Below are 24,875 nucleotides of genomic sequence, written 5' to 3'. Positions count from 1 at the left end.
ATGGAAGATGCTGAAACAAATCTGGACAAATAATTTACTTCCAGCAATATATAACTTTAGCAAATGCTGTGCTTTCCTTGAGCAAACTTAGACCAGGTACAGACATTGTACTTAGTGTGCAATGAGCATGCAGAAAGCACTCTATAGCCATAATCAAACAGACAGTCAGGGGACATAGAGTACTGTAAAACTGGCAGATCCTGCTCTAAGAGAACCCTGGATGGGTGTGGTATCATACTATATCACTGAAGGTTAGAGTGCTGTATTGAATATTTATGCCATATTCCATCATGACTCGCATTAGGTTGCATTCTAGACCCCTAATCTAGACCTCTACCAGACTCACTGCATGCATAGGTAATTGGAACCTCTGAGAATTGTTCATTTCTTGCAGTTTTATTTCCTGGGCTTTAAAATTCCTTTACTAGATCTCACTTTCTTGGCACCAGGGATTAGAGATCTTTCCACTGGTATTCCTGATCCCGGGTGGTTTGCAGTTATCCCAGGCTTGAGCAGGTGTGCTCAAGGAAGGGGGTTGGCTGGACATCGGTGCCCCAGCAGAGACACCCAAAGCATGGTTTTTGGTCAGGTAAAGTGAGGCAGATGGCTCAATGCAGGAATGCCCTCTACTGGCCCTCTACACAGGCCATCCCCATGGTGACAGCTCTGTCTCAGGCCATTGTTTAGAGGAGATGACCTGTGCCCCAGTGGAGTGGAGAGTCACAGAGCCAAAATAGGGAGTTTATGCATAGGGTCCTGAACCACTTGGGGTCACTGTTCTTGCTGACTGGCACCAGCACTGGCTCCCATGGAAAGCCCATAGTCGTCCTGACAAAAGTGGTGGGACAGGCTGCTGCCTAGCCCCCCACAGTGCCATCAGGGAAAATGTCCCATTCCAGGGACTCTTCCTTGTGTCTCAAGGGGAGAACCAAGGATGGAAGATGTGGGGAAGCTCTCCCCACCACATGCTAACTGGTAGGTCCTGGTGGGAGGTGGGGGGGGGGGGGCGAGGAGGAGCCTGGACAAGAGAAGTGGTGCATGGGAGCCACTAACTCATGATCCAAGGAGACAGAAAGGTGCCCATCAAGGCTCATTTTGAGGAGCATCAGTGGGTGAGGGGAGTGACACTGGGCTGCCTGAGACCTAATGCCAGGGCCCTCAGGGGCAGTGCCCCCATTCCAAGCTCAATTTGCTAACTCTGACCACTGGTGGTGATCCCATATGCACTGGACCTCCAAGTTGTTCCAGGCCAGGAACAGGGCATGGGAATATTCAGAACTGTGGAGATAGTATGGTCCACCAGCCCACTGGGCCAGGCTGTTACTGAGACAGCTTCTGGCAACAGAGTCTGCAAGCTCCACCCACCAGCTAGGAGGCCTGGGGAGACTTGCTGAAAGGGAGTGGCACAACTTTGGCAGGGATAGGCACCCCCCAGGCTTGGGCCAGCTGCCTGACGTAGCCCTGGAAGTGGGAGCCAAGGGGCCAGGGAGAGAGCCAGGAATCCATGGCATCTGCTGTAGTAATGCCTTCCACCCTGCAGCCTCCCACCCTGGCCTAGCAGCCAACTCCTACCCTGCAGCCCTCTCAGACAGGCATTGGGTCTGGGGTCACACACCTGTCCAGCTGCTACATGGAGAAGTCCATGGTCTTTACTCTGGACCCTGAAAGAGGGTGCCAGGTCAAAAGCCCCCTGACTTGTGCCTCATTCCATCCAAGATTTCATGTGTGTTGAGTTCAGCCCCTATAACATTTCCCCTTCCCCACCTCCTTCCCCTTTCCTGCCATAATCTCCCCTTCCAGGTTCTTTTGCCTCTTTTTCAACTCCCCCCACTCCAACTCTGCCCCTCCAAAGTTTTGCTGGTTTGTGTTAATGTGTTTCTGCCACAGGCCATGTGCAACATATTTTCTTTGTTTATTAAACACATGATAAGTTTGGCAGCTGCAAAGTTTTATTAAACTGAGGCACACATCTTCCTTGTGCTGCTTTCCCCCATACCTCAGTCATTGCCCCTAAGGGGCTTTTAGAGAGGGGAAGGGGAATGGTGTCTGGGCAGCCTGGGTTTGGGCCAGATGCAGGGCCAGAGGAGCCTGGGGTAGGAAACCTAGTGCCTGGTGCAATGGTAAGGGGATTTCAAGTCCTGCTCATCTAGGGAGGATTCCTGGTCCATGAGGGTGTGGATATAGTAGGCCAGGGCTTTGTGGACCCAGACAGCATGCCATTGTGTGGGGCTGGGTCCATCAAAATTGGTGGGGGGCTCAATTTCTCCCTCATCCCTGTGCCATGTGTGCCCACGGTGCCAGGCCTGGTCCATGTGCCATGCCTCCTCAGCCCTGGTCTTGCACATGTTGTGGAGGCCACACATGGCAGCGATCAGTCATATCTGGTTATCCTTGTTCACCTCAAAGTTTGCCTGAGTGCCTTGAGGTGGCTGAAGGTGCTGAATTTCTCCTTCCTGTGGTTGAGCTACCCCCCATAGGACTTCATCAGCCAGGGTTTGGGGGGATAGGCTGGGTCCCCAGCAAGGACTGGGGGATGATGATGTTACTGATGATGCAATCAGGAACCCTGGGAAAATAGCACCTGCTTTCCTTCAGCCCAGGGAGCAGGAGTGGGCCTCGTTCTCATCCGCTGTGTGAAAGTTGGCAGCCCAGTCCAGGATGCTTGGAGGGCACAGGGTGCGCTGAGTGGTGGCTTGTGGCCGTGAGGGCACATGCCATGGCAAGCCACTGCCACATTAGGTCCAGGTGGGTGGCCATGATGTCCCTCAGCCTCCATCCAGTAAGACTCACACAGGGAGACCAGGGTCCCCCTGCTTAGGCACAAGTGACAGCACACCATGACTGGGTACACATGGGCCAGGACATGAAAGCATGTGCAAGTCATCATGGCAGAGGGTTGGGAGTGTGGTGGCCTATTCCCAGCAGCCAGTCGGGTGGGTTGTCTGTTCAGCACTGTTTGAGAATCTTCAGCAGCCCAGGGTGCATGCTGGGAGGTGTGTGAGAGCTCCCCCTACCTGCTGGCCTTGGTCAGTAGAGGCAGGCTCTGAGGCTTCCCTCCATCAAAGGGCCCATATCTGTTCTATTTTGTCCCAATCTCACCTTGGGTACTTAAAGGAAAGTTTGAAACTTAGAGTGCTTCCATGTCAGGCTTCTTGAACACCTGTACTTAGCCTTCATTAAAAGAAATCTGAGTCCAGCTTACATAACAAAGCAGAGTACTCTGGAATTTTGCCCAGTGAGGGGACTTCCTTACATATAAACTGTGAACTCTTTTTAAATATCATGTTTTTCATTAAAACCGCACTTATAAATAATATTGCAGTATAAAGCTAATCAAAGTATTATTACAAATAACTCACCAAAATATTTTTGCCCTTTTTCTATTTACAGGTCATGATTTTTATGAATGTGCTTGTTTATAGTTGCTTAACAAATCCAAGAGAACAAATTTTCACTCAGGACTTGTTTGTGAACAAGCCATCTTGCTATACATATTCATTGTTCATTGTTTGCACAGTGTGATTGGTTATAGAAATCAGATAGTGTTTTTCTATTTCTCTGCCTGGATGATCCACTATGAACTTTATAGACAGGAAGAGTCTTATTTAAGTTCATAATTGTTCAAGTTTATTCATGCAAGTAATAAGAAGATTTATAAAATTAGCAAGAGAGCACTTTTGCTGTGAATTCTTGTGAGTATTCTTGGCATGTTTGTGTTCATAGCTGTTCTGATTTCTGAGGACGTTCTTGCCATTAAAAATGTGCCTATTGAAATGCAAGTAAAACGGATTGTGAGCTCTGGCAAAGTGGGGGAGTTAACTCTATATACCTTGCTTTTACTGCTGTTATGGTCCCAAGTAAAGTGCTAATACTATTTTAAGCTTAAGTGGTTTGAATTATTATTGTAGTATTTTTATAAGGGAAGTATTAATTTAAAAATGACTGGGCCCCCTATCATCTCCACTGATTTCTTCGGAGCTATGCTGATTTACATAAAGTGAGGTCCCATCCCATAATCCTTAAATAGAAGCCAAAGTTGATATATATAGCAAAAATGTTTCAAGCCATGCTTGATCACAGATTGCCATGTGGTGGACACTGGCCATAGCATTCATTTAACTTTTAGTAGATTTGTCAAGGAAAATTGAGGACAGTTAATATCTTAAAGGGGAAATTGAAGATTGTTATGAGAAGAATGTAGCAGATTTGCATATAATCTCTGGTACAGCATTTATTATTATTGCCAGAATGTTAATAATGAGGTCAAAATTTTAGATTTGCCCCCCGGTAAAGTTGGGTGGCTAGACCAACAGACACCTAAATTACTGACCTGATTTTTGAGGCCTTGTAACATCATTCAGGGGTTGTGGCTTATCCTATCTAGCATCAGAATCATTGTATTTATAATAGGATTTGCAGGACCTATTATCTGTGCATCAAGTTTGAAAATGCTGGCCTTAACTCCACTTTGGGAAAATAGTAGGAAAAAAGAAAATGCATAAATGGAAAAATGACAAAAACTTGTAATTCATATTCATTGTAGAAGATTGCAGAAGATTGCAAGTTTCAAATCACCCTCCAGATACCTGAAAGATTTGGTTTATATTTTAAATACTCCAGGAACTGCTCATAATCTGCAGCATCAAAAAATGTAAATATTGAAGAAGAAATTTTGAACCTGAGCTGATCTTAGTTTTTAATCCAGTTTTTTTTTTAAATATAATATCTTTTATTGGAAAAACTTTATTTTTATTGGGAAATATGTTAGGCAAGCTTTGGGGCACAAAGTATGGGTCTCTCCAAACTACATTGTTGGTCTAATAAAAGGTATCACAAAAAAATCCTTGCTGCTTGCATAATTCTTGGACCATCTCATCTACAATACTACCACCCTATTTAGTCTAGACTGGAATAGTCTGCATTGTTTGTAGCTCTGAGGAGGAAAACTGAAACTCTAGTCACTATAGTTTTCAGAACAGTAGCTAGAAATGGAAAATTTGTGGTGTGACTTTGTTGAAAAAGGCCACAAAATCCATTTGGCAGTTGTGCCCCAACACCCTTTGGGGCAGGTGGTATAGAAGGGTTGAAGCTACTGCTCTGATCTGTAGGCTGAATCAGGGGTGGCCAACAAATGGCAACTTCTGTTTGTAACAGGCAGCAGATTGGGGAGTGGGCAAGTAGCAAAGTGGCAGATAGGCTGTGCTTACGGATAGGTGTCATCTACCTATATGTGCTGTGATTTCAAGGGAAAATGAAACCTGGATTCAGAACCTAAAACATGAAAGATAAATGTGATTTTAAGGCTGATTTGTAAAGCTACCTGTGAAGCTAATGGAAACCTCTTATTATTAGAGGACAACACTATATCATCCATAAATATAAAACCGAACGTGTGCGTTATTTTGAGTGACACCAAAGCAGATATTGCAATATATTCTCAGGGACACTGAAATTAATTTGAAAGATGTAAAGATCAGCTCCTCTTAAATAGTCACTAGTGAGTCACTCCCTTGTGCAAACTGTTCCAAGGAGTTGTGATGGATGGCTAATAAGCAAAAGTAATGCACACGATTCCTGAATAAATCAATTTGAGTTGGTTCCATTCTAAATTATCCTGGTATCATTTTTGTAAGACAAAACCAAATTCAAACTAATAAGTAGTGCAGTAGCATAACTGTGGATGGGTGACTGGAGCCCCAACACTCATTATAGTGGGGAGCTGGAAGGCAGGAGACACATTATCAGCCTCAGTTTCCCTCCTCACTGAGGTAGGAGGCACTGGAATGGAGGTAGGGGCTTGAGGCTCCAGCTAAGTGGAGCACAGTTGCAGCCAGATGCTACTGTGAAAGTAACTGTCACTACCAGCAAACAGGTTAAGACTTCCCTGCCCTGCCACCACCACAGATTCATGTGACAAGTGATGATTCTAAGCCCTTAATTTGGCATCAAATACAGAGCAGAGCCTTGATTCCCTTTTCTCCCACCTCCTGCCTCCATTCCAATGCCCCAGAGCACTAAGCCTATCAGGTATGCATCTTCTATCAAGGGTGCAAATTAGTTAAATTAGCTGAATTAGTTAAACCTCTGAAGAACCACACAGACAAACAGAAAAAGACCTTCAAAGAATAACGTATATGCAGACTATAACATGGCGCATGCAGAATTTTAGACATTCAGACTGTTAGTTACATCCCATAGCAGCAGTGAAGGATCATAGTTGTTCTCAGTTGAAAAATATTTCTGCTTCTTGTTCTTCCAGCCTGATATTAGGGTCCCATATCACAAATTGTAGTTTCATCGTGTATTGCAGCCTACCTGCTCTTAGACATCTTTCACATCTTGTTGGTACAGCGCTTCCTATCTGAGTGCCTGCCTCAGATCTTCCTAATAAACAATGAGGCATTTTATGGCCACTTCCCCCCTGAAAATGTTCCTGCCTGCTGAACTTTAGAGATGCTATACACCTGCTGCCCAATACATGAAGTGCTCTGATGTTGAGTTTTAGTCGCAACTATTATTTTTAACTGACTGGTAACTTGCTGTCTTAAAAGGTTTAAACCTTTAAGGCATTTTTTTAACCAGCTTTGAGCTAGCATTTTTGAAGGTCTACCATCTCTTCTTTCTTTTTCCTCAAACATGTACATCAGCAGACACAAGAATAAATACAAGAGAGTAGGAATACACTAATTTTAAATGGGGAATAGGCTCTCTGAACTGACCAGATTAGTATTCTTCCCATTTTTGCAGTTGTATGCATAAAAATTACATTTCTTGTCCTTGAAAATGTAACCCTTTCTTTCCTGTTAAAATAGCTTGTCCGAGAGAGGATGATTCAGTCAGATAATATTTATATGTCTCAAAGGTGAAATCAAGTCCACCGAAGAGAGCCAGTTCCAAGCTTTTGACATTGCTTTTGCCATAGATGTGGCTATCTCACAACTATGCAATTGGATAGAAGTGCCACTTCAGTCTTCTGACATATGGAAGAAGGTTTTATGTTTACCAGAATAAGCTAGCATGGAGGACACTGGTGGATATATCAATGGATAAGGGCTACAAAATCCACGTGGCAGTAGTACCCCAACACCTTTCGGGGCAGGTGGTATAGAAGGACTGAAGCTACCACTCTGATCTGTAGGCTGAATCATGGGTGGCCAATAAATGGCATAGGCAGCCTCTATTTGTAACCCACAGCAGACTGGGGAGTGGGGAGGCAACACAGTGGCAGATAGGGAAGGAAGCAGAAACAAAGCGGCACATTGGACCGGGACCACAAAATGGGGAACAGAAAGCAGAGAAGCAGATCAGTCAGGGGAAGGGGATCACAGTGGCACTTGGGGAAGGGACAGTGCTACTTTCTACCATTCCTACCAAAAAGGCTAGCCTTCACAGACTTTGTAGGCACGCAGGAAGCACTTTTCACCCTCCTTCTTCCACCCCCTCAATATTTATGCTTCACTTGCATGATAGTGCTAACTCATTTGTTATATATGGGAAACACATTTCTGAAGTGTTTTGTTTTTACAACAAAGAAGTCCCAATCTCCTCACTTTGCAAATGGGGCAGATCTTTACCAGGCCAATTCGGAATAGGATAAAATGGCAAATAATTGTAAAAAACCAAATAGGATTTTAATGTCCCAACCTGGGAAATCTGCTTTCCCAGTATTATACACAAATCTAAGAGAATTAAATGAATTAAAAATACTCCTGTACCAGGTGTCCGGCTCTTCCTGCAGCACTGGGTTTGGGTGTGATTTTTTTTTCTGCTGATGTGGGAATCTGTTGTAAAATGGTTTAGATCCTTGATGCCCCTAGAATCTGGGGGAGTGCTTGGGATTCTGGGCCTGAATTAGGCTCATCCCATCAATAAATATGAACATTTTGAAAAACACATCTTTTTTTCAAACTAAAATGATGCATGTGTAAGCTGGGAAAGGGGAAGGGAGCATGTATGTCACCTGAAAATTTGAGAATCCAGAGAAACAAATATGTAGCCCCAAAGATTAACACTACCTTTTATGATTTAATAATACTGTTTATTTCTCGCCTTATCATACTGATCAAATATGTGATAGGTAAATCAAGGTCATGGAGCAAACGTTCTAGGTAGGAGTTTATTCCCATTTCAAGTTTAGCTAAATATTGCAACGGCATTACTGTAGTCCCTCACTCCCATCATATTTGAAACATAATGTAAGCTTTATCTTTTCTTATTCTTGTCTTTTAACTTTTCAGTCAGTTTACTTTTCAGCAGTTGACCTTTTTGCATTTTATGTTTTTTCTGGTCTACATTTTACTTTATATTTATTTATAAGGTTTACTGTGGTAGTTACATGAAAATGTTCCAGTTTTATTTTGTTTTTATGTATTTTGGTTTTAAACAAATGACAGACATTTCAAACTGTTCCAAGGATTGAAATATTACAGGGTAACTCTAGTCTACATATGCATCTGGGGACAAAGCAACACTAAGATGAAATGCATTTTCTACCAGTATTGCCAAACCCAGGCATTCAAAACACACAAGTCAGAACCTCTTCATTATGAAATGGGGTTAAAATTTTACTGTAGTTAGTATTACATTTGTCCATCTTTAGGGTTCATGTTTTCAAGACTTCCCCCCAACTATAAAGGATAGACTTCCCAAAGAAAGAAAGAAACTGAGGCTCTTACTTAATGACCTGACCCTGGAGCTGGGGCTGTAAGAAAAACATGGAGTTTTGCGAACGTTGTACAGGACCCTGTACATGACAATAACATTTCTCACCACTTTCACCACGCCATTTCCAATGTATATATATTTGTATGTGCACATGTATATGTAAACTGCCTCTCTCTCTTCCTCTGTATATATATAATTTTACTAAAATATTATACTATATACTATATAGATATACGTACAAATATATATACATTGGAAATGACGTGGTGAAAGAGGTGAGAAATGTTATTGTCATGTACAGGGTCCTGTACATATATATAGAGAGAGTATAATATTTTAGTAAAAGTCCTAATCTGTTGAACCCATAAGAGAACTTACGCGTTGTACATATATTCAAATACCCTGGAAGAATTTTCCTAGGTTTTCTTTCCAGGTAAAGAAAGTTACCCAGAGCCACCTGTACAGACATTTAAATTCTGAGGCTGTGAAGAATGGAGAGCTTGCAGTGCTGATACTGTATGGCCAGGGTGGCCTGGCCACACCCCTCTTCCTTTCTTCCTTTCTTCCCACCCCCTCTTCCTTTCCTTCCTTTCTTCCCACCCCCTAACCCCCATGAGGCAGACCCTGGCCGGGGTCAGTTTGGGTCAGAGTGGTGGCTTAACCTGTCCCCCAGTCATAGGCAGGCTGCCGGGCCAAGCCAGGGGTTGGCCATGCCCCCCACCTCCAATTGAGCCGGGAGCAGGGGAAAATCCTCATCACATCCTCATACCTACCAGGCAGACCCCAGCTAGTGTCCAGTGCTGGGGTCACCCTCTTCTCTGCTAGCCAAACCAGTGATACTGCTCCAGTTAGGGAGCAGAGGGGTGGGACAGTCACTATTCTGCTGGAGCAGATAGCACAACACAGGCCAGGGCTGCAAAGCATCCTGGGATGCTGGAGGGACTGTCAGTTAACTTGAATTGGGAGGAGATCTGGGACAGAAGTTCCATAAACCAGTTTGACCTAAATTGGTTAAGTCTGATGTTATATTGAACCAGGTTTATCTTAAACTGGTTTCAGCCATTTTGAAAGCAGTTAATGTGCACTGCACTTCTGTTCTATTACAGGTTTAAACTGGTTTCTGATCACTTAAACTAGTTTATGTGTAACTTCTGTCCCTAGCCTTGGAGTTTGCTCGCTATACTCTAGCCAGGGAACTTTTCTTGGCCTTTGACCTCATTCTCTATATCATTGTAACTTGTACAGTCATTTACATATCTGTAAAATGAGTTTAGAATGCTACTGAATTAAGTTACAGCCTCTACTGGCTCTATTCATTTTCACATTCCTATTACACAGGGGTGAATGATACGAAAGGCAATGGAGGAACACAGGCCTTCTGAGTCTGAATTCTGTTCATGCATCTTCCTAGAGCTGGGCATGTACATGATCATTTGTATTTGTCCACTCACAGTGCACTGGTTTAACTGCAGATGTAGTTTTAAGCAAGTTCAGTTAAATTTGTGCAAGAGGCTGCAAGGTCCTGCTTATTTTTGTTTTACTGTAAGTTAGGAGAAATGGTTAAGCTAAACATAAATAACCTGCTCTTCAACCAGCATGTTCACACAGGAGTTTGCAAGGATATAACACAATACATTTAATTAAGAGATTTTCACTTTAAAAATGTTTGCTTTATATACTGGGACTCTGTTTCTTTCTGTTCATGCTGAAAGCATTCCAGCGAACAAGTTTACTGCTGGGAATTTAAGTTACAATTCTAGAATTTTTATAGAACCTGACTTTGAAATATGTACTCTTGAATATTCTTACCGGTAATGTCAGCCTAAGTGTCATATTTGCCCAATCAGAGTACAAATATGTGACCTCTATGTCCAGTCAAAAAAGTTGGAAGTTTGAATTGCAAATACTGCATGGCCAAAGCACAAATCATAATTAAAGCTTGTTGGGAAATTTTCTGCCAGCACTGTTTTTCACTGAATAATCATAAAGATAGATAAATGCATAGAAATGTTATGTGGAAAATGGTCTCTGTTTTCAAGAAACCTTACTGAGAGTAAAACGATTGCAAACATTGCACATGCTGGAATGTGCATCTCTGCATAAAACAGTTGAATGTTTCTGTACAGTGAACACATTTGTGACAATCATGTTCTGTTCACAGTCAGTTTGCTAAATTAGGCTACAGTCCTGATAACACTGGTGCATATGAGTAATTTTCTACAAATGAGTAGTTCCATTGAGTTAAGTATGACTACTCATGTACGCAGACTTAAGCCCATGCATGAAGGTTGGCAGGATTGAGGACTTAATTTGGCAAATAAGTTGTCAGCTGTGAAGAGCTTACATAGCTCTTCTTTTAACCCTGTAATAAATTCTTGGCTCAGAATAATTTTGAGTATTGCCTGCTTCTGGATATTTAAGATTACAAGCTGTTCTTTCAAAACACTGGGTCTAACTGAGGCTGTTTCTTTTATTTTGTCTTAGCAACAAGAGCAAGACCCTACAAATCTATACATCTCAAATTTACCAATTTCTATGGATGAGCAGGAACTGGAGAACATGCTGAAACCCTTTGGACATGTCATTTCCACCAGAATATTAAGAGATGCTAATGGAGTCAGCAGAGGAGTCGGCTTTGCCAGGTGAAACACTTGCCTTATTTGATTTATGCTTTTTTTTTTTTTTTTGGCGTCAGCTTTGGCCATTTACAGATGCTGTCTTCTCTAAAGCCATATAGCTAAGAATATGCAAAGCAGTAAAGAGACAGCAGGTTTATCAGATTGTATTGTCTGTAGTTTCCATTGATACAGAGCATACCATTGTAAAAGGAAAAGTCAGGACTCAGTAGAGATGGTATCTTTTATTAGACCAACAAGATTTTTGCAAAGGAAGTTTGTTTCACTGGTCTAAAATGTGTTCATTATGCTTTATATGTCTGCGTGTACTCCTTGCAATTTGTGTATGTGTAAATGAACATAAAAACTGCAAGGAATATTGAGCTGTCCATGGAGTATCAAGCTTAGATAATAATAAATGTCCTATAGCCAAAAGCATAGATGTAGTGAAAAAGGAATGCAGCAGTTTAGCAAAGATTTCATAATGAGGAAAGGTAAATTTATAAGCAAAAAGATCAGAGGGAGGAAGTGCGTCTGAATACCTGGAAGACCCAAGGATTGTGTGCCTGTCAGAGGAAGACAGGAGGACTATTTTCATTTAAGAAACCCTGGCTGAATAATTTGATGCATTAGAAAGATGGAACCCACCTTATTGTACTTTGTGGCATTGTCAGAAAAGAAAGAAGTTTCCATTTTAACTATAGGGAAATGTTTGCAGAGGGCTCAATCAGTGAAGAACAGTGTTAAACTGAATAGGTTCTTGACAAAAAAATAAGGAATGGAGAAGTGCATACAAAGGTGTAGGAAAGGAAAGTGGGGAAAAAAACACTTGATATCAATTTATACTGTAAATAATTGAATCTCCTGTTTCAAAAGAAAAGCAAAAATCACTCTGCTTTACAGAACATTCATGACACTGTACTTTTGAAGAGCAGGCAGAATGATGGCTCTGTTATCTCATGAATTTCCCTGCAATACATTGTATCTTGTTATATCATGGCACTTCTCACAGAGCCATAACACTGTTGAGGAAAATGGGGTTGCTTGTGTGATAGAGGCAGCTTGCAAGATAACTGAAATTGTAATGTTACCTTTGTCCTTGATATAAAAGATCATCATACACAAGGAAATGTCAAGATAATACTGTCTGAATTCAAAAGGTATTAGACAAATCATTCAGGCTGAAGGATGACACACCATTCTTTCTGCAGTCTCTCATTTAATAGTGTTAGTTTGAACACTGATCTATATTTAGCTTTTTTTTTGTTTAATTAGATGATAAACCTGCATTTTAAAAAGTTGGCCGTGTTCTTGGTAATGCGTGTGATTAATTAAAAAAAAAACCTATATCAATGCAAAGAAAGTTATAGGGTTAAGCACATGAGAACAGGGAGGCTGAAATCATTGCTTCATTGAAGTCCATTACAAAACTCACATTGAGTTGAATGAGGCCATGACTTTTCACAAAATGCATAAAAGGCAAAAAAAATAAGCTGAATCTTTACTCTGCCTTTGCACTGCTAACAATTCCAATACAAACGTTAATTGCATGGTCACATGATCTTTCTCTCATAACAAAACACTATTCAGGGTTTCATTTATAAATGTGTCTGTGTATATAGATGAGTTAATTTATTGTTCCTTAGAAGTAGGGTGACCATACATCCTGGTTTGGCCAAGACAGTTCTGGATTTCATAGAATGGTCCTGGCTGGTTGGTGAGAAGTACCAGAGGAAATGCAGGGGCACAGGGCACAGGCTGGCAGGGAGGTGGAGGGGTATGGTACTCCAGGCAGCTCTACTTCCGCACCGGACTATACCTGAACCCCTGCCTGCAGGCTGTGCTATAGCCTGCAGCAGCACCACTGACTTAGGAGGTGGGAGTGTCCCAGCTTTCCCAGATTTCCTTATAACTAATGTGGTCTGCCTACTTAGAAGCATGATAGGTGCACTCTATCACCTCATAATATACGTGTACAGTAGATATGTATAAATATAGGACAAAACAAGGTGTCAGTTTTACTTGTATGTAGTGTTTGTGGCCCTCATGCTTGTTAGTTACTGCAAGGCATCCTAAAGCTGATTTAGCTGAAAAGATTGCTTCTATCTAGGGGAATGTCTGGGTGACATGAAGCCATCGTGATGCCTTCCATGCTATTTCTGTCCTCTGATTCACTAGGGCACAAAGCTGAGGAAAGCAATTTAGGCAGGAGATCTGGCGATTCCCAGCTGACCAGGGAAACATAAACATAGCTTAAAACTTCATCCATTCTCTTCAGCCAGGGCTGGTGATCTTGGTCTTTATGTATTTGTATACATGGTATTTATTTTGTTAGCCAACTCTATGACTGTAGAGTTGCATGATTGTAGAGTTGCTGTATGTGTTGCAGCTACATACTAGAAATGTAGTTGAAGCGGTTTACTTTGCATCCACTGAAATGACTGGTCTTCTGGCGGTTTTGAAGGTTGGCATAACAGCCATTTTTAATCAAGCCCCCGGAGGTATAATTATTATACTATGATACTTAAACTTCTAATAAAAATATGTTTTATGTTCTGTCCAAAAAAGTCAATAATCAGAAGAAGTATTTTTAAGCCATAGTTTTACTTCCTTGAATTGAATGCAAATTACTGGATCTCTTGCTTGCACAGCATAGAAAACATTATGTATCTATGGTGCTGAAAAGGACAGAAATAGCATAGGAAGCCCCATGATAATCAGAAAATTTGCTCAGAAAGCACCCAGAAGTAAAAATGTATACTAATCAGTTATTGACAGCTTTTCTTTTTAACTGTTTAAGCTTAACATGTCTGCTGCATTGTATTATAGGTGGCAATTTGGGTCAGATTTAACACAGTACTGTCTGGCTACATGTAAAGGTAATCTGTGCCTAATTTATGCATCTGTAAGACTATAAATAGTTTGTTTAAGGTAGAAAACTATGTTCCTGCACTTTTGTCTGCCTTGAAAGCAACTGAACAGATTCTCCTAAAACTTCCCATAAAGTTTCATTGCAGCTTGACTGAGGCAGTCTACACATATTCAAATAACCTGAGATTGATGTCATATATCTTGACTTCAAAAAAGCCTTTGATCTGGTATCCCACAATCACCTCTTGGCCAAACTCCCCAGTCGAACGGTCACAAACTCCTGCAAGACCGTTTCAGGCTGGACATAAGGAAGAATTTCTTTACTGTCCGAGCCCCCAAGGTCTGGAACAGTCTGCCAGCAGAGCTGGTTCAAGCACCTACACTGAACACCTTCAAGAGTAAATTGGATGCTTATCTTGCTGGGATCCTATGACCCCAGCTGACTTCCTGCCCTTTTGGCAGGGGGCTGGACTCGATGATCTCCCAAGGTCCCTTCCAGCCCTAATGTCTATGAAATCTATGAAATTCTCTCAGGTTTGTTTTTATGATAGAAAAACTAACCCAGAGCCACATGTACAGACATTCAAATGCTGAGGCCCTGAAGAGTGGAGTGTTTGCAGTGCTAACACTGTTCAGCCAGGGGTCCCTGTATACACCCTCAGTGTGCTCTGCAGGCTTCCTTAATCTGCCTGTCAACAGATGGCAGCAATGCATAGGGCAGCCCTGATTGGCTAGCTCAGATTGCCCATGGTCAGTGTGTATTGTCAGCATGTACAGACATTCTCTGTCCCAGGAGAAACTCACCTGGGAGTGATTTAACTCTGGTTGTTCCCAGGTTATTTTTTCTCTTGGAGCAACCATTTTTACTCTGGGAGAAAAATCCTGAACTTCTCATGGTTTCTCCTCCCAGGAGAAGTAGAATGTCTATATGAGGACAAGTGTGAACAGTTACACCCTCAAGGGATGTTTTGTGAGGAAAGTTATAAGCAAGGAGACAGAAGAGCTTTAAAACTGTAGCTGTGGCTCCATAATCTTTCCACTGATAATGAATTAGTAGACCCTTTAGGTATCCTGGACAGTGTTATATACTTCAAGAATAGTGATTCCTGGTTCTAGACTCTCCAACAGACCAGCGTTGTGATTCTCCCATTTTTTGTAATTCTGCAGGATTAGGGGCAGGAGGGGGGGGGGGGGTGCAGTTCACCATAGCCTTTGGAACCCAGGAAGTAATACATCCTATAAACTGAGAAATGGAATTTTTATTAAAAGATACATTTCTAAACCTCAGACTTGTGAACATTGATCTGAAAACATTATAAGGCCTTAGAAACTAGAAACCAAAGGAAAAGATCCCCAAAGCAACAGGAAACAAAATTTTAAAAATATACCACTATTTTAAAGCTAAATTTGTGATATTTACTGGATTCTAATCCAGGATTTTTGTACACTTGAAACTGGAAATTTTATTGATCAGAGAAGGGATAGGAATAGAAGGAGAGAGAAAAAGAGAGGGTGGGTCCATGAGAGAGAAGTTGTTGTTTGGAGATTTAAAAGCATAGAGTAAAAATGTTAACAGTGTCTGGAAATGAATGTATAGGTAGTGGAATTGCATGAAGTTGAGATTAATGTGACATTAGAACTTAAACGCATATGGAAGAAACCACACTCTGTGGGCATCTGAGGAGCTAGCTCCAAGTACTTATAAATACTTAGAGTAATCACAGCAGGAAGGATGAAGTTGTGATGTGGACAGGTGGCATCAATTCAGTGTTCTGTGACCAAATAGTGGTAAGCATAATTAAAGATATATACAAAAGGATATGTGAAAAAAAGAGTTTAGAATCAAAGATGATGCCACACTGGAAGCCAAACAACATCTGTTTCAGAAAGAGATTGAGAAGAACCAGTTATTTCAGGCTGGTTTTGATAACTTGGTCCCTGACTCCAGAACCCTGACTTGGCCTGTGACTTGGATTGTGCCTCTGGAATTCCGGATCACTTCCCTCTCCTCCCCACCCCAGATTTGGTAACTCTGACTCCTTCAGCTCCTGTCTCTTGCCCTCCCTTGGAGGCCTACTGCTCCAGACTACTTACAACCCAGTTCTTACACACCCAAATGTCAAATCCTGATCCCATTGGATCAGAAAAGAACCTAAAATTGAGTCCTAAAACTATTGTATGAAAACCCCTGGATGCTTTTGTTAAATAGTTGCTCCTCAACTATGATAATTTTATTTCTCATGTAAATAATATGAAGCTTTACTTTTTTTTAAAGTCACGTTTAAATGTTCTACACTATAGATTGAACAGCATATCAAGCTTTTTAAAGGTCCTTTTGAATAGTAAAGTATAAAAACAGTGTTAGAAACCACTATTTTATTTGCTGTTTGTAACTTAAAATGACCTTGTAAGATTCACCCCCCTCTCCCCAAGTGACATTTCACAGCAAATTCATAAGCCTCTAAAAACAAAATTTATGATGGAAATGCTGACAGTCAGGTGCTCAACTATTGCAGTGCTAGCAGGCACCAGTATAATACTTAACTTGAGAGCATGAAGACAGCAGCATAAATCATTCCAGATCCATGTAGAAGTGACTGTGTGTTCATGCTATTCTTTTCCTTTTCCAAATAATACAAGAGAATTTGTCCAGCATAAACTGTCATAAAATAATGCTGTGTTGTTGTTTACAGAGAGTGACAAAAGTCAAGAAATTCTCAATTATGTGTCTCCATTATCTGAAAACAAAAGGAAATATAGAGAAAATAGCCTTGCTCTTTTGTGATTAGATGTTGGAGGATCTATAATTGTGAGTTTTTGCTAACTGGGTTTGAGGTTTAGGCTTTATTTTTGCTATGTGATCCATTATCTTCTAGTGGGCCGACTTAAACAGACATGGAATTTGCTGCTGCTATACACAGGTACGCCCTTAGTTTTCTTTTCTTAAGTATAACTGTATGTAATAAAAGAACTCTTAGAAGGGAGGATCCTCCTTTCCCTGACGCTCCCTATAAATATTCTGTGTGTATATAGATGATGGCAAGCACAGCTCCCTTTAACTTAAGTAAACACAGGTACAAAAAATTAGGGAGCGCACACAGTGTGAGTTGGGGAAAAAGTGAAGTTTATGGCAAAAAAGGAGATAATTTACCCCAATGAATAATTCTGCCTATTCTGCCTTATGTTCCTTCAGGTTACAAAGAGGACAGTGTTTTTCATCTAAAATATAGAGATTTCATCCAACAGGGAAATCACGATCTTTCTCTTACTGTTTGAGATGATGAGAGAACAAGCTATATGAATTAGCCATAGGAGGGATTAACAAAATGCAGTCACACTGGGGTATTAAATTTCAAGTAAGCAAATTTGAGGAGATAAAAAATCTATTGAATATGTTACTATGGGAGGAAATAATAAAATGAATTCGAATGGAAGAAGACCTAGAGAGTCTTAAGAAGACCCATGCTTACCTGCATTGTTCCATAGCCATAGAGTTTAAGGCCAGAAGGACCTAGTATATTGTCTAACCCAGTCGTGCTCCATCTCTGGCCTGCAGGCCAGATCTGTCCTGTGGGGCCATGTAACCTGGCCATGGAGCTCCCTGTGGGTCTGGAAATTTAGCAGTAAGGGAGTGGTGGCAGTGAATTGCTCCTAGAGCTGTGGTAGTTAATGGCCAGTGGCCTCCGCCAAATTTCTGGACCTGTGGGGAGGCGGATGGTCCAGATTGTGCTAGTATATGGAGTGGATCTGGCACATAGGGTCATGCTGAGGCCAGTTCTGGCATGCAGGGTCATGCTATGATCGGATGTATGGGGACACACTGGCCTGGCGGATCATACCTGCAGACTGATCCTATGCCACTCCTCCAGCCTCTGAGTTGGATAGGTTGAGCACCACTGATTTAACCTGCTTTATATCAGAAGCCATTAAAATTTAGGCATAAGGTAGGTAGATTTGTACCTTGCTAGATTAACTAGTGGTGCTTAACTTTTTTCTTCAGTGGGCTGAATTGGCAGTGCCCACGGAGCAGTGTGGCCCAGCCCTAATCCAAACTAATGAGAGAAGGTGGCAAGGCCTGGCTCTATTAATTGCCATACTCCCCTGCCACCAAATATACTGACACATGGGGACTCCACAGGCCAGATGCATTGTCTCTGCTGGCTGCATTTGTCCCACAGGCTGGAGGTAGAGTACCCCTGGACGAACTAAACTAGAACAGCATAGCATAAGCTCTCATAAGCAAAGGATCTATTTCATCAGATGCTGTAAGGAAGCAGAGCTACTACATAGAAAGCTATTATTAGAATATAAAACCATGTTAGTTAGAAGAGACAAAGCAGTTAACTCATTGAGGGACATGGGATTTATAAAAGCTAATCCAGATAATGGGATAAGAATCCATCATCCCCATTTAGGCCATATGTAAAACAATCCAGTCTGTGGGCAATTTCTTTTTCCGCAATTTCCTGTTCAAGTTTGTGTTTAAAGTTTTGTTGTGTAGGAGCAGTCACCCTGAGGTCAGTTCAGGGAGGTTCAAGTGTCTGCCACAGGCTTATCTGTCTTTCTGGTATAGATGTCAGTTCAGTGTTCTTTCATTCTTACGCATAGAGATCAGCCCATCTCTCCAATGTAGGCAGCAGAGGGGCACTGTAAGCATGTGAAATTTACTCAGTTACCCTTGATCTTGAATAAAGCATATCTTCCAGCAAGGAATCTAGTCTTGATTTGAAGATATCAACCAATGGATTATCCTCCTCCCTTGGTAGTTTGTCCTATTGATTAATTCCCTGCACTGTTAAACATTTCTCCCTGTGCTCTAATTTAAATTTCTTTTTACTTCAGCTTCTAGCCTTTGAGTTTTTTTATTTCTTTCTCCACTAGATTAAAGGGCCATTTAGTACCTGGTATTTTCTCCCCAGGGAAGTACTTATACACTGTAATCAAGTCACCTCTCTGTCTTCTTTTTGACAAACTGAACAAATAGAGCTCTTTAGGTCATTCACTGAAAGCCATTTTTTCTAACTCTCAAATCATTTTTGTTTTTCTTCAGTCTTTCCAACTTTAGACCTTCTTTTTAAAAATGTAGACACAAGAATATTATGAACTGTTCCAGTATTGGTTTTACCAGTGCTGTATAAAGAGGTAAAATCACCTGTCTCCTCCTACTTACTACTCACCTCTTTACAGCATCACTCCTGGAGGTCGTGTTGATTTATTTGTCCACTGTGACCCCTAAGTCCTTTCCAGGCTTAGGGCCTCCTTCTTTGTAGGGATGGCTTTCACTTTATCATCCTAGATGTGTAATCTTGCACGGTGGCTGTGTCAAAACGTATTTTGTTTGAAATAGCCACGCTTACCAGATTGTTCTTTGACAGCTGTGTCTTCATCATTGTTTACTGTTTTCCCTATCTTGATATCATCTTCAAATTTTATCAGCAGCAATATTTTTTTATTTACTTCCAGATCAGAGATGAATAAGCTGCAGGCCTAGAACCAGTCCCTGTAGAACCCTCATTCAATAATGATAATCCCCTGATAACTACTATTAGAAATCTGTCAGTCAGCCAGTTCCTAATCCATTTAATGTATGCTCTGTTGATGTTGCAAAGTGCTAATTTTTTTAATCACAATGTCATGTGGCACTAAATAAAATACCTTGCAGAAGTCAAAGAATATTACATGTACCTTTATCAGTCATATTTATATTCTCAGCAAAGAACAAATTAGAGTTTGATATATTCATGCAGGATAACAATAGCAATTGCCTATATAAAGGAAAACAATAGACTGTTGTTCTTCTGTGTGGGTAGAGAGGAACAAGAAGGAGCCAACATTGTTTTGCAATGATTAGCCAAATTAATAGGCAATGAAGGAAACCATGTATTGTTTGCTGACAGGGTTTGGCAGCAAAGTGCTGGTTTGCTCGAAGGTTCAGGTTTTGTACAAGATACTCTCCATCCTCTCCTACTTACCATGGGAAAATCCCTTCATCCCCACAATTCCTCCATTCCCCCAAAAGAGGTGATTTTTTTTTTGTCCAGTATGGAGAAATGTCCTATTCCTCTTGTCTTCCCATTCAAACACATGATCACTGCTAGGATCTCATACTGGCCCACCAGATATGTCAGACATAACTATTCACAAAATTTTAGGGGATATGACAAATAGGACAAACAGTATTCCAGGGGAGAAGAAAGAATCCCACCTTTCTTCCCCCCCATACTGTACATATACACAGGCATCAAGAGTAGGGAGACAGTGACTTAACTGAGCCAGCTGAGTCCTAGACTCGCAACAGAGGCTGATGCTCAGTTGCCTGACAGTGTGACCAGATAGGCTGAGTAAGTGTCTCACAAATGAAGTGATGATTGTGACATCCTGCTTGCCACCAGACAACTTTGAGGTAAAAAGACTTTTCTCTGAGCCTAGTCTGCACAAAATGAACTGTCCCAAACAGGGGACTTTACCACACCTGTAGCTCTCCTGTGAAATACAAATTTTCATGTCTACCTAGGAGAACTTTTACAATCTTTGCAATCTCCTGTGCCTGGTGAAAGGTGCCTGTGCCTGAAAGCTTGCAAACAAAGATGCTTTTTGCAAATATCCATCTGGTCTAATAAAAGATATCATCTGTGCCTTGAGTTTTGATTCTGTAATGTAGACTGTTTTAAGAAATAGACTGAACAGAGTGCTAGAAAAATGTGTTGTAGGAAATTATCCTCCACTCGTAGGAGTTAGGATCTGTCAGCTTTAACAGTTGTAATTCAGTGTTTGTGCTAAAGGTTCACCTATGTTTAAAACACTTATTCTCATATTCCCATTGAGAAATTCTGTACACAGATGCACCTATGTGCATACAATGTAAGAAAAGTGTTCAAATGGTTCACATGTGTCCCTGGGAACTTTAATCTCCTGATTGCTCATCTTTCTGACTCTGTCCTTGGGAAAGTAATTAAACTTCCTGCTTTCAAGTTCCTCCTTTTTCAAATATTTTGGCTACCACATATCATAATAACTAAGTTAATGGTTGCAAAAAATCCTTACATATGATCAAGTAGATCAAGTTGCCTTATTCTTACTCCATTTTACATGTTTTTACTTTTCTATTCATCATGAGAGTAAACTTATAATTCCACAAAATCTCCAAATATAAAAATTACAGGGCTATATTCTCATATCTATTGCTCTGCCAGAGTAAAGTGACCTTAGTGTAAAGGTGATTCAAAGCCATATCATTTTAATGCTAACTGATCGTTACATGACCTTGAGTATTTACTGTAAAATATCTGTTTAATCACTATGTTATTTTTCCTAATATGTTTAGGTATTTTTAAACTGTTACTATACATTTTGTTAATCTGCATAATGAGCATATACAGTATCATTATTTCCATAAGGTTTTATATATTTATCTGTATTAGCATGATGAAGGCTGCTCGTTACTTATAACAAAGTGAAATTACTATGTTGGAACCACTATGACCTATAGAGGGAATTATATATATTTTCAGTTCTCTCTAAATATATATTTACTAGTGAAAAATGGACCTCAAATTACTTGGTGGTGAGATTCACTTTAGACTGAGCCCCAAATGTCTGAGATTTTAATATTGATTTTATCCAAGCATCTTAAGTTTGCAAATTTGGGATGGAAATTACACAGGAACAGGCTTTTTGAGATTTTCAGTGCTTTCCTGTTTCCCCTTGGGCCAGAAACAAAATATTGTTTTGATAGTATTTAAACTCCTCACATACCGATTGTATTGTTTCTGGTTTCAGCCAGGACCAAGACACAGAGGCAAATGAAAATAAAATTCATGGCTTTTAAAAAAAAAGAATCAGTCCTTCAAGAATGTGGAAGGAACTTGGCCTCCGGCTATTGAAGTGTTTTTTTTTCTTTAAAGTTATTCTTACCCAAATGATATTTACAGGATGCATCCTAATACTTTCAACGTTGTTGTAGGATCTAAAGTTACTTTCTCCATTTATTTCTGCACCAGTACCAGAAATCTACTCTTAAAGAGTTTGAAGTAATAGTGTTATTCTTCTGGTTGGAAACAGTTCGGGTTTTTTTCCTACTAGTGGAAGTGAAGTGTGACTTGGATATATGACATCCATCTCTTTACACAAGATATTACAAAATATAGAAGATGTTTATTTTTATATCTTTCAGATTGCCATTTTTTCACCTTTTAGTTCATTTATGACATAATTTTATAGCCATTGCTTCAAAACTGCTGGACCCAAAAAGTTATGATAAAAGATTCTATATTATGTTGAGCTCCATGTGATCAAACCCTTGTGCCCATACAGAGGTCCTTTTACCTCCTCCCCCTCACTTTCTCCTCCCCTGGATTCTTTTGGGGTGTATAAAGTAAGAATTTCCAGTATTATTGCTGTCCATTGTACATACAGAGGATAGATCAAGTAAAAGCAAGAGGGGAAGAAAAATGCAATGGTATTAGCTTTTGATGTATCAATCTCTGCCAGGGCTCAACATTTTGTGAGATGAGCAAAAACATTTTCAAGATAGTACACATTTTATGCTACTAGTAATGAGAAAAAAGAAAACAAATTTTATTCCTAAATTGATTCAGATTAAAATAGCTAAGATATTTAACATTCCCCAGCACCTCCAAAAGCTGTAGCACTGCCTCCTTACTGCCATTCTACAAGTAGCAAACCCAGAAACAAAGCTGAGAAGTTGCTTAACAGTTTCTATCATGTACACTAAATGAAATAAGTTCTGAGGCTCATACCATTACATTTTATACCATCATGCCAAGACAAAGAGTTCAAGAATAGCACTGGGGAAGTTTAACCAATTTATTCCCAGGTTTGATTCATACAGAGCAAGTGGGTGTGGCCATGCTTGTTGGCAGGATTGAGACCTCTCTTTAGTGCAGGGATAGGGAACCTCCGGGCCACCGGTCGGCCAGGGACTACATTAAGAAAAAAAAGAAAAAAAAAACGCTTGCCAAGGCAGAACCGTGATCTATAGCCTGCATGCTCCTGGCAGGAGCATGCATGCAGGGGATTGTGGCTCTGCCCTGGCTCCTTGCATCAGTGATAGCCTGTCTGGAGCCGGGGCAGAGCCACAATCCCCTGCATGCATGCCCCTGCCAGGAGCGTGCATGCTACAGATCGTGGTTCTGCCCTGGCTCCAGAGCAAGCTTATTTATTTATTTATTTATCTTATTTGGAGTTGGCCGGGGACTCCATTTCCCAGTAGCTCCAGGGGCAACCCCCTGTGCTGCTCTGCCACTGGCATGGCTGAGCCTAGGGTCTCCATGGAGACCAACAAAAGCCACGCAGGCAGGAGCGGCTGGGAAATGGAGTCCCCAGCTAACTGAATGTGGCCCACAGGCGAGACATTCCTCATCCCTGCTTTAGTGCATGCTGTTCAATCTCTGTCATTAAGACAGAATTGTTAATTACTTAATAGACTTTTCTATTGTACTCATCACTATAGGCTAGGGATGGAAGTTACACATAAACTGGTTTAAGTGATCAGAAACTGGTTTAAACCTGTAACAGAGCAGAAGTTCAGTGCACATAAACCAGTTTCAGAATGGCCCAAACGGGTTAAAGATAAACCTGGTTCAATGTAGTGTCAGACTTTACTGATTGAGGTCAAATGAGCTTATGGAAGTTTTGTCCCAGACTCCTCCCTCATTTAAGTTAAATCAAAGTCCCCCAGCATACCAGGATGCTTTGCAGTCCTGTGCTGGGCTGTGCTGTCTGCTGCTCTGCTCTCTAGCAGGAGCAAGGGCAGGGGCGTGGCCAAATGCCAGCCTGGCAAGGCCCCCTGGGGCAAAGACGACATGGAGGGAGTTTATTTCCCCCTCCCTCCCCTCTTTCACTGGAAGACCCCAATCAGGGTCTTCCTGGATGGAGCAGAGAAGCCCCTGTTAGGTGTCCCCCCCCATATACACACACACTCACTGCTCAAGCAGTGGGGGGCATGGCCAGAGGCTGGCCTCAAGTGACTGCTGTCTCCCACCCGTATGGGTCCTCATCTGAGTCCCTGCCAGGCATTTCACCCGCTTCTTGCTCCAGTGGTGGTGGGGAGGGGGAATGGGGCAAAACCAGACACTGGCCCTGGGCAGCTGAAGGGATGATGGAGGAGGGTGTTAATCCCCCCTGACTCCCTTCTCCTCCCAGGGGACCCCATCTGGGGTCTGCCTGAACGGAGCATAGCAGCCACTGTCAGCAGCAGGGGCAGGGGCATGGCCAGACACCAGCAGGTATGGCCCTCTGAGGCAAAGGGGGCAGGGAGGGGGTTTATTCCCCCCTCTCTCCCCTCTCTCACTGAAAGACCACAGCTGTGGTCTGTCAGCACCATCTGCCACCTCCGCTGCTTACCCCTGCACAGGCTGAGTGCCCCCTGGCAGGGGCTGCTGTGCCCCAGCCAGGCAGACTCCAGCTGGGGTTCCCTGTGGGGTTCCCACAGCTCAGTCCCCACTCTGGGAAAAGGCTTGCACTCCCCGGGACACCATGACAGGGGTTGTTGCCCCTTTCAGGGCACACCTCCTCACTGCTCCATTCATTGGAATGGACGGGGGTATGACCAGATGCTGGCTGGCATGGCCGTGTGATCTGCCTGTCTTGCGTAGGACTGTGGGGTGCTGCTGAAGGTAGGTGCAAAGGGGCAGGGCTGGGTCGTGGGGGCAGGGCCCTTCCCAGCTGGCTGTGGCTCAGCCTGCAGCCTGGGAGCTGTGCACC

At 41.8% G+C, this 24,875-nt stretch overlaps 1 protein-coding gene across 10 annotated transcripts in view; it reads left to right on the top strand.

The window, feature by feature from the left end:
- Positions 1-24,875, top strand: part of RBMS3 (RNA binding motif single stranded interacting protein 3) — a 1,078,291-nt gene that overhangs the window by 817,878 nt on the left and 235,538 nt on the right. For all 10 annotated transcript variants that reach the window (XM_090046479.1, XM_090046485.1, XM_090046477.1 and 7 more), the window contains one exon: positions 11,149-11,306. In XM_090046479.1, coding sequence (XP_089902605.1) covers positions 11,149-11,306 — 158 coding nt within the window. The remainder of the gene's footprint in view (positions 1-11,148; positions 11,307-24,875) is intronic.

This window comes from Crocodylus siamensis, chromosome 5 (assembly GCF_052110815.1).
Source record: "Crocodylus siamensis isolate JL-2025a chromosome 5, ASM5211081v1, whole genome shotgun sequence".
NCBI lineage: Eukaryota > Metazoa > Chordata > Crocodylia > Crocodylidae > Crocodylus > Crocodylus siamensis.
Note: the sequence above shows the minus strand (reverse complement) of the source record. Positions and strands in the feature narration are given on the sequence as shown.